Source organism: Gossypium hirsutum, chromosome D03 (assembly GCF_007990345.1).
Source record: "Gossypium hirsutum isolate 1008001.06 chromosome D03, Gossypium_hirsutum_v2.1, whole genome shotgun sequence".
NCBI lineage: Eukaryota > Viridiplantae > Streptophyta > Magnoliopsida > Malvales > Malvaceae > Gossypium > Gossypium hirsutum.
The window spans coordinates 11,820,964-11,832,367 of NC_053439.1; the positions used below are offsets into that span (position 1 = coordinate 11,820,964).

An 11,404-nucleotide genomic window follows, 5' to 3' on the forward strand; every position below is an offset into this window, starting at 1 on the left:
CCCCCTCTACTTAAAATGAACAAATTAGTCTATATACTTTAGATCAAAGAGCAAATTGGTCCTTCTGTTAAAATATCCATCCATTTATACTTTTAAGCGATGACATGATAGACGGAGCAACCAAATAACGATATGTGGCGTGTCACGTTTACCTCATGTTGATGTGGCACATTTGGCCACATTAACAAAAATTTAAAAATTTAAAATATCTCAAAAATAAATAATTTAAAAAAAATATTTAGAAGACCACGTCTAAGATGAACAAAGACAAATAGTTGTCCAAGTTCATCTTGGACCTGGTTTTCTAAATAATTACAAAAAAATTATAGAAAATTATTTTAAAAACTATTAAAATTTATAAGAATTTTATTTTTGAAATTATTAAAAACAATGTTCAGAATGACTTGGACAAATGGTTGTCTTAGTTCAAATGAGCCTAAACAACTATTTGTCTAGATTTACTCTAGAGTTGTTTCTTAAATAATTATTAATTAATTATACAAAAATGTACATAAGTAAAGAGAATTATTTAAAATTTATTAAGAATTATAATAAATTAACAAAATAAGACTCATCAACTTATTTAACTAAAAATATCAATTTAATTAAAAAGATACATGTGTATCTGAATATATTCAAATTCATTTAACATTCTAAATGTGTATATATAATTTTTTAAAAATTTAACATTATTTATAATTTATTATAACTCTTAATAGTTTTAATTAAATTTTTATATATTTTTATATAATTATTTAAAAAACCACTCTAGAATTATTCTGGACAAATGGTTGTTCAGATTCATTCGAGCTTGGACAACTATTTGACTAGGATCATTTTTGTAACCTCTCCAACCTGGCCTAAACGTTATACACGAATTCAGGAGATTTTATCTGTCACCAAAATGGCCTTACAGAATTATCGGAGTTTTAAAACAGTTAATTAAAATATTGGTTTATTTTTAGAAAAAAAAACTTAGTTAATTTACAAAAAAAAATCATGAGTTACCAAAACTGATTCCGTTTAATATTTTCATTATAATGATCTTTACTATTGAAAACTTGGTTTGAAAAACCGAATTACTTTCTTAACAAAACACATTTACAATTTAGCAACAGAAAAGTGATATTAACGTAATTTTAATAAAAAACCATGTTTCATGCATAATTAAATAAAAATTCATATTCTAACAACCTAAATGATTTAAATGTCATGCAGGCCAAAGTAAAAACTGTAAACTAAGTACCATGCCACAATAATAATATAGTTTCAAATAACCGGAATTATAAAATAGTCAATCTAAAATACTTTTATATAGAAATCAATATTCTGAGTTGAACCCTTCCAAATGCCGAGTCCACGTCCTAACCTAGTGGGTTATTTGGAAAGAAGGAAAATAAAGGGGGTGAGCTATGAAAGCTCAGTGTGAGTTCCGCCACAAGGAAACTAAAACAAAATAGTAGACAAAGAACTTTAACAATTCTGAGAATAAACACAATTACAAAGCACTTCATGCTAACGTTTTTCACATAAAACACTTCACTATAAAGAATTCAAAATAATCATAATCGAATAATAATTTAGAATATCGTTTTTTTTTCCAGACTAACTTAGCACAAGAATAATCGATATAACGATTAATCATACTAAAACACTGTTCATTGAATAATTCTCCATAGTAATTTCACACATATCAATATTTCAGATTACACAACAATGTAAATATGTATATATATGTATCATCTTAGAAATCATAGTTTTGTATGCACATGTTTCTATGAATTTCATACGGTTTCAGTTTATCAAAAAGATCCTACCCCCACTATTACGCTCCATATTTGGGAGTTCCCCAGAACTCCCACCACCATCACACCAAATTATGGATTAACCACCAATAGTTTACCATTTTATTGCAGCTGAAATCTGTCTATGTCAATGGAAACACAACCTGCTAGCAGATGAAAGTTGTCAAAGGGTTGTGAATGTATTGTAAAATGTCGCAGTTGGCTGTAGGTACTCAAAAAATGTTTGAATGCAAAAATTTTGTCGGTTCTTTCTCCGATCATATCAACCCATCCTATGCAATGTAATCTAATTGATTTAATTTAATCATATATTGAAACATTTAATGTTCTAACAAATGGCAATCAAGTAGCAAAGTCATGCTTTCCATGCATTCGATTTAATAATATTTTAGGCATATCGTTCATACATTCACAACAAATAGATATACATACAGTAGTTTATATATACTTTTAAAAAATTCATGTACACATTCAAAATCACAAATAAATATCATATTAATTCGATCACTCATGGATTCTAGCATGCATCAAATCAACAGTGACCTAATTGCATGACTTAATTCACTAAAAATAGTTTGAAACCTATTCAGGGACTAAACTGATCAAAACATAAAATTCTGAGTAAAATTATAAAATTTAATAAATAGGGGCAAATGGCCGTGTGGAATGACTCAGGCCATGTGAGTGACAAGGTCATTTGCCCTGGCTATGTGGTCTAGGTTGGCTTCAATTTTGCCTCAATTTTCTCGTAAAAGAACACACACCTAACTTTGGAGGCCTTGTATGACGATCCTTACGTCCAAATTTGATAAAGGTCACCTACAATGGGTCTTTCAATCGACAAAAATGCAAGAATTACTTAATGATTTTCAAGATTTACCGTAATTATCAAGATTTTCGAGAAAGCTCATAAAAGATTCGAAATCGATTTGAAAGATTGTCAAAAACGATGTTATTCTAGGATTCTAGGGTTCTACAGAATTAAAATTAAGAATTCTTACAGATCTTGGCACATTAGACTAGAATTGAAGGAGTTACACTAAATCGACACGGAAAAATGGATTGAACGAGGTTGATTTTAGGTTCGGGATTTGAATATAAAATTTCCAGCAAAGAAGAGAAAATTTTATGAAAAGGGAAAATGAGAAAAATAAGAGAAAGAGATGTATTTAAAGAAGAGAGAAAAGAAATTCTAGATAAGGTTGAAAAAGATAACCAAAATCCTATTATGATTAGGAAAGAAACCAAATGACAAGATTAAGCAAATTTTAGAGGACTGTTTTGGCAAATAAACCCTCTTACCGAAATTTAAAACAAAAGGGAAGGAATTGGCATGGATAGAACTTGGGACACCAAGGAGAACAAAATGATGCTTAACCATTGGGCTATTTCTCATTTCTTAATTATTTTCTACCACATTTATTCATTATACTAACTTAAATTTGTTTCTTAATTGTTGAAAAACAATAGAAGAAAAATGCAAAAGTAAAGCTTGAACCTTGATTCTTTAGGGATTTTACTAAGCTCTTAACCATTAATACTAAAACTCAATTCATAATAATATTATAATTTCTAACCCTACAACTTTTAGGGAGTTACAATTTTCCCTTCCTTAAAGAAATTTCGTTCTCAAAATTTATCTGCTAACTCATCAATTGCTTAATCAAAAAATCCGTTATTCTACTTTTAAACCAACCACTATTCTTTCACTGCACAAACTGTAAAATTTAATAAACAAAAGCACATGACCATGCATGTATCATTCCCCCTTTCTTCAAAAAGATTCATCCTTACATATTGTCTTTGATCAAATCTTGGTTTGGTTTTCTTGGCCTTTGACTTTGTTATTGGGCCTTAAGGTAGTGTAAGCTCATCACATCAATGAGCTTGAAAATGGACCTTGAGACTCGCATAAATTTCTTTAGGTTAATTCTATATGTGATTTTTTAAATAATTATAAAAATTAACTTAATTAATTATAATCATTTAACCTTAAGCATGCTTAAATCAAAGTTGATGGATTATAATTCACATCCACCATCAATTGTTAAATTAAAAAGGGTCTAATTTCTCAATTGATCCTTGGCTATTTAAAAATCTATAGCGATAAATTTTTATAATTTAGTCCTTATACCTTAATTAACTACCAGTTCGACAAAATTACTAGACCACACCTTAATATATTTATATATTAGCCTCATAAATATTAATTAATAAGATTTGCAGACTCAGACTACAAAAATGGAGTTCTAAAACTACAATTTCCAATACCATTGAAAAAGAGGCTATTACATTCTTTATCAATCTCCATGTTAAGGCCACTTTAACATCTAAAATCTTAGGTAGAACTTCATCAACCAGATCCATTCCATTCAATTCTATGAGTTGATCACTCAATCTATGAAGATCTCGATACCTCCCTTAGACACAAGTTGCCCCCAACACCATAGACCATCACCTAATAGTGCCAATTGAGACGAAACTGCGCCATCCAATCTTGATTCCAATACCCACCATGCCTCAAAATGGAATAGTTGGAATCGATTTTTCCCTTCATTAGTCAACAAAGATAACATAGTAATCAAAAGAGGACAATAATCTGAAATAGAGTGAGATAAGTGGGAAACCTGATGAATTGGTAAACAACTCTTCCACAATGGTGTACCCATTGCACAATTCAATTGTTCTTTAATGCTTGTATGCGGTAAACAATCATGTTCCCATGTAAACCATACCCTCTGATAGCCCAAATCAAGCAAATTACAGTCATGTAAAGCACTCCTAGACTCCTCTATTCTTCACTCACTACGAACACGATCAATGCTCTTTTAAGATGATAAAATAATCTTGTTGAAATCACTCAACGCAAGCCATGGTAAACTATGATCCTACCCCAATTGAAGAAGCAAATCCCAATATTCTGGTCAAAATCTCACATTTGGATTCTCATAGAAACCTGTAAGCCATCAGAAAATACCATCATCAGAATTGATAACAGTTACATCTATATGAGCAAACAAATAACTCATTGACGTCACCAAAATATCCTGCCTCCACCCCAACATAAGCCTACCTTTAGCACCCATGGCGTCCACCTCGATCCCAAATATAAAACCACAACTTCATCTAATACTTTACATCCTCCTAGTAGTAACTTTTGTCTCAATCAGAAAGACAATTTGGGGATTGTTACTCCTCAACATATGCTGAAGTCTCCAAACAGCTGTTGATTCCCTAGTCCACGGATGTTCCAGCTTAAGATTTTCATTGCTCCTAGTAGGTCTGTATAACAGAGCTCGTCGACCGAATAAAGTGCAAATTGTCCACATTTCCACCTTTAGGAACAATTGATACAGAAGTAGAAGTCCTAGACCATTTTTTTCCCATCAATAAAGTCTATGGGCCTCTCTTTAGCATCTTCACACGAGTCATCCATCTCTGCATCATGGTGCACTTGATTTTTCTTATCTAAACCATCCTTAAAATTTGAAAATCCCTTTAGGTTTATCCTTAATTTTGTGCTAACATTAGTCACAAAATTCAAATCAGGATTGACACAATCAACACTATTTCTCCCCCCAAATCCCGCCCCTGATAGCGGGATATTTAAATTCCCCTCCTCTCGAAGCCATTAACTATTCACTGCCAACGCCTGGCGAGAAGCCACTTGCAGTGAAATATCCCACTCCATCAGAATCTCCTTCCCTAAATACACTCGTTAGAGGCAAAAACTTTCACCATGTCCTAGACAGGGATTCAAATAACGGAACGTTTTTAGAATAACGGCCGTTATATAGCGGTAGCGCCGCCGACCGAAACCGCTATTGCTGAAAATAACGGAGGGAAGCGGATTCACACCGATAACGGTGGATAGCGGCCGCAATTTAACGGATAACGGACAATTGCGGCAATAACGGGCCGCTATTCCCGTTATTTTCCGTTTCCGTAAATTAAAAAAAATCAAGTGCTGTAGATGGACATGGATGATGATTCTGGTGAATGAAATATTGAAGTGAATAGTGAAAAGTGAGAAGAAAGACTGAATAATTGTACTTCATAATAAAACAAAAGACAAGGGAATATATTCCCTCCCAACCTGCAATCAAAACAAAGTAAAGTAAAAGACTGAATCTGAAAGTCGATTAAAAAAATCAAAACTCACTCACACAACACAATACAAGGCAGTACTCAGTAAGTCAGACTCACAAACTCACATTTCACAGAATCACAAGCAAACGAAAAGGCAAAATATATTTCTTCATTCTCCATATTTCGGCAAGGCAAAAAACACAGCCACAGGGCACAGGCAGCAAGCAAAGCAATAGATCAAGTAAGTAGAGAAAACTAACCCAGTAAAGTACTTGCATGTCTTGAATCTGCAACATAGAGTGATTTTTTGATATTTTTATCCCTAGATCTATATTCTACACAAAAAAATGGGGGGTTAAAATGTTTTCGGCGATTTCCGACCACCGTGCACGGCGGCGCCGTCGCCGGTGATCGGCGGCTGCCACGGTGGCCGATGGCCGGATTCTGGGCAACGGCAGAGAAGAAAATAATTGAGAGAAAAAGGCAAAAAAATTATTTGAAGAATGGCTGAAATGAAGATTCTGAAAATTTTTTCATTTAAATAGGCCTTCAAAACGACGCCGTTTTGGGCAGGCCACTCTGGCACCAAAACGACGCCGTTTCGGCCTAACCCGCGCACTTACCCGACCCGTTTCCTAGGATCCGCGTGTTTTTAACAGAAGGGTTAATTGCGCTTTTAGCCCTTCCTATTTTTTATTATTTACAATCAAGCTTATTTCTTTTTTAATTTTGTCCTATAATTTATTTCGTATTTCAATTTGGTCCACCTTGAAGCTGTGCGTTTTGAAGGATGGGGATTATTTCCCATTTGATCCATTTTTGTTATTTGTGCATTCAATTTGGTCCTTTTTCTTTTTATTTATTTCGGATTTGCCGCAAATTTATGTTTTAAGTTCGATTTAGTCCCTTTTTGTTATTTTTGCTATTTTATTATTAAATTAATTAATTTAATATTACTATTACTATTATTATTTTTCCTTTTTATTTTATTATTTATTTACTTGTTATTATTACCATATTATTAAAATTTAATTAGTTTTGCATTATTATTTCAATTATATTTCTTTTCATATTTATTTACCTAAATATTTTAAATACATTTATTTTATTATATCATTTTATTTATCTATATAGTATATCCTTTCATATAATTTTTAATTTTAAGATTTTTATTATTGTTATTATTATTATTAATACCATCATCATCATCATCATCATGATTATTATTATTATTATTATTATTATTATTTATTACCAGTATTATTATTATTATTAAATTTTTTTACACAATATTTATTTATTTCTATAATATTAGGTCTTTACTTTAGCTTTAAATTTTGTTTACTTTTTTTGGTATTATATTGTTGATAATATAACTATATAAGTAATGAGTTGCTTATATTTCTAAATATAATTTTATGTTTCTTATATAAATAAAAATAAAGCATGCCACCACGTGAAGAGCTCCCGACTAAAGGATTGGAGGGTGCACCAAGTAATGATATAGGTTGGCACTTTGGAACTCTAGTGCCAAATGCGAAAGGAAGTATCGTATGTAAACTTTGTGGTAAAGTTGTGAAAGGAGGAATAACACGACTTAAAGAGCACATTGCTCATAAAACCGGCAATGTTGCACCATGCCCTAATGTTACTGGTATGTGATACTTTATTATTATTATTAAATGTTATTGTAAATTTATCAATAAAGATTATATATAATTGATAATAATATAAAGTGTGAATTATTTTTATTTTATTAACAGGTGTCATTAGAGAAAGTATGATGAATGTACTAAAAGAAAGCAACACAAAGAAAATAGACAAAAAGAGAAGAAAAGATGAATTCTTATCTCAATTAACAGAAGAGGAGGATGAGCATGAGGGATTCATTGATGAGGTTTCTGCTATAAGGCAAGCAACTCGAGAAAGTATCCAATCACAACACGAGTGGCATAGAAGGGAAGAATTCAGACGAAGTACTGGTGGTTGGGATAACATTTATGAAGAAGGGCGATCTTCTCATGGATCAGCTAGAGAACATAATAGAGAAAGAACAAGTAAATCTATTCTAGGTGAGTCTGAGTTTACCTTAAGGGGAGCTACACCTGAATTGGTTAGAAGCAAAAGTTCAAAGCAACCAAAGGTCAATGACTCTTTTTTAAAGAGTTTTCGAAGGAAGATAGGTGAAGCGGTATCTAAATTTATAATATATGAAAGACTTCCTTTTCAATTAGCAAGCTCTCCATGGTTGTATAACTTAATTCAAGTGGCAACAGAAGTTGGACAAGGTGTAAAGCTCCCAACACCTTATGAGGTTTCAGATGTGTATTTGGAGTCAGAGTATCAACGAGTTCATGATTGGGTAAATGTACTAAAGACTCATTGGAAAGAATTGGGTGCAACTCTAATGTGTGATGGTTGGACCAACAGTTTGAATCAAATGCACATCATTAATTTCCTTGTTTATTGCAGTAAAGGAACCATTTTTTGGAAATCGGTAGATGTCTCAAGTGTCCGTAGTAGAGATGCTGAATTCTACTACCGTTTGTTAGATTCAGTTGTAGAAGAAATTGGAGAAAATTACATTGTCCAAATAGTGACTGATAATGAGGCAGCAATGAAAGCTGCTGGAAAAAAGTTAATGTTGAAAAGACAACATCTATATTGGACCTCATGTGCAGCTCACTGTTTAGATTTATGCCTTGAAGATATTGGGAAAAAGCCCAGTGTAGCAAAAGTGTTAGATGAGGCAAAGAAAGTGACTTGCTTTATATACAATCACATTTGGACTGTTGATTTGATGAAGAAGTATACACAAGGGAAACAAATACTTCGACCCGCTCTTACTCGATTTGCAACTCATTTCATTCAACTTGAAGAGATAACAAGACAAAAGCAAGGTTTGAGAGAAATGTTTAATTCAAAGGTCAGTATTTTATAATTAGTTAATATAATTACTTAAATATAGTAACCTTTAGTGATTTTATTAGTTCCAAATAATTTAAATTATATTATTTTAAAATTTTTCTTATGAATATATAGGAATTTAAAGAATCAAAATGGGGAAAGCAAAAGTCAGGGCCTGCTTATGAAGCCAAAAAAATTGTTTTGGGAAAAGATTTTTGGAAAAAAGCCAATGACCTCATAAAAGTTTATGAGCCCTTAGTAAGAGTATTGAGACTTGTGGATAGCGATGAAAAACCAACGATGGGCTTTATTTATGAGGCTATTGATAGGGCTAAACGAGCAATTCAACAAAATTGTCGATATTTCACAGAGTATGAAAAGATTATTGACAATAGATGGAATTTTATGCATTCCGACTTGCATTCAGCTGGTAAGATAAAATATTTCATATAATTAAGAACTATTTTTATATTTTATTATTTTAAGCTTTAGATTATTATTATTTGATGATATTCTTATAAATTATACTTAGGTTATTTTCTCAACCCTCAATTTCAATTTGGGGTGGAGCATTCTGAGAATGTATTAATAGAAACATTAGAAGGTACACGATCAGTAATTGAAAGATTAGAACCTTCTATGGATACTCAAGTCAGAATGGTTAATCAGGTTAGATTCAACTACTATTATTTGTAACTTAGTTAAATAATTTGAAATAGAATTTTTATTTTTATTTTTACTCTATCTTTTATTTATGCAGTTGTTATTATTTAGAGATAAACATGAGACATTCGGTACTCCACAAGCACAAAGAGCTTGGAAGCAAATGAATCCGGGTAAACAGTTAATTAAATTATTTAATTTAATTTATATTATTTAATTATATTGTACATTTTAAAGTTATTTTGAAATTTAAATAATATTATGCAGCTGAGTGGTGGATGATATATGGCACATGTGTTCCCGAATTACAAAAATTAGCAATTAAAGTGCTTAGTCAAACAACTTCAGCATCAAATTGCGAACGAAATTGGAGCACATTTAGTTATATTCACACCAAGGCAAGAAATAGGTTAAAGTATAAAAAACTTGAAAAACTAGTGTTTACCTATTATAATATGAGGCTTAAGATGAGGCATCAACAAAGAATGAGCACTGATGATATAAATGTTAGTTTTAATCCTATCAGCCTTGATTATATCTTTGAAGATGTTGATCCACTATCAGAATGGCTTCATGAGAAAGAGAATCCATTGTTAGATGGTGAAAATGCCGGTGTGTTGCCTGTGGATACCTCTGATGATGAAATGGATGTTGATCAATCGCAACAACAAATTTTGTCTCATTCAAGTTCTAGTTCAACTCCAAGTCAGAGTGGCGATGGACCCGATGGTGGTGGTTTAAGTCCAATTGATGAGGATGACGGATATAGTGGTGATAGAGGTGAAATTAGGTCTTCTAGTCAGTATGGAGGAGAATATGAGGGTGGTACCACTGGTGGACATTTTCGTGACAGATCAGAGTTTGATGGAAATATGTTTCCTGAACCTAGGAGAGATAGAAGTGAACCTAGAGCTCCATCAAAGGGAAAAGGCAAGAAGCATACTTCTATAGGCTCTTCATCTGGTAGTGGTAGGAGATCGAGTTCTAGTAACCTTGGGTATAGTGATTCATCTACTAGCACTCAAGGTTTTTATCCACCAGAACAACCTTCACATGGTTATCCACAACCATATGGTTATTATCCATCATTTCCTAATTATGGTGTGCCATACCAGCCTCAAATGTATCCTCCTCCACCAATGTATCACCCACCTCCACCTTTCATGTATCCTCCTCCTCAAATATATCCTCCATATCAATTGAATGAAAACCAAGGTGAAAATGTTGCTTTTTTTGGATATATTTTTGGACAAAGGCCAAGAGAATCAAGTCAAGAACGCTCCCAAAGTGAAGGTGAAGGATTTGATCTTCCTCGTCATTCCACTAATTGGTGAAAACTAAATCGTGCCACTATCATTATTTGTAAGGTATGTTTTTTTTAAAGAAATCCTTTGTTATTGTTCTTAATTTTGATGATATTAAAACATTTAAAATAATATATATCTTTAGATAAATGAATGAAGTATATTTTATGAAAAGATAATGAAGAATCGAAGCATGTTAAATTATATATGAAAGTAGAATGAGATGAGAATAAGTGGTAGGAAATAGGAATAATTAATGAGAATCTATTCATTAATTTATCTATTCCTTTTTTCCTTTTGCAGCGTATTTATATCTTCACTATCTTCAAAGCTGTCAAGAAATATTGAAGACATCTCTCATGTATGAATTCTCAATTCTTTTATTTATAAAAACTTTCAAACTTATTAAATATGATAAATGTTTAATATTTCTTTTTTTTTACTTTGTTATTAGTTAATATAACATTCTTAGAAAATTCGTAAATAAATATAAGAATAATTAATGATTATAAAAGTTGTGTTCTCATGTCATATTAATAAAGGTTCATAAGTGTTAGAAAACACTCTAAAAATCATTAAAAGTGACTTTTTATAATTATAATTATAATTACTATGTTTTACAGTAAGTTGTGCGAA

General features: G+C 31.7%; 1 protein-coding gene across 1 annotated transcript; it reads left to right on the forward strand.

The window, feature by feature from the left end:
- Positions 1 to 7,989: 7,989 nt before the first annotated feature.
- LOC107908302 (uncharacterized) lies at positions 7,990 to 11,200 on the forward strand. The gene is made up of 6 exons (XM_041089757.1): positions 7,990 to 8,820; positions 8,937 to 9,231; positions 9,334 to 9,470; positions 9,562 to 9,637; positions 9,732 to 10,831; positions 11,072 to 11,200. The coding sequence occupies exons 1-5, from the start codon at positions 8,302 to 8,304 to the stop codon at positions 10,796 to 10,798; spliced, it is 2,094 nt and encodes a 697-aa protein (XP_040945691.1). The 5' UTR covers positions 7,990 to 8,301; the 3' UTR covers positions 10,799 to 10,831; positions 11,072 to 11,200.
- Positions 11,201 to 11,404: the final 204 nt, after the last annotated feature.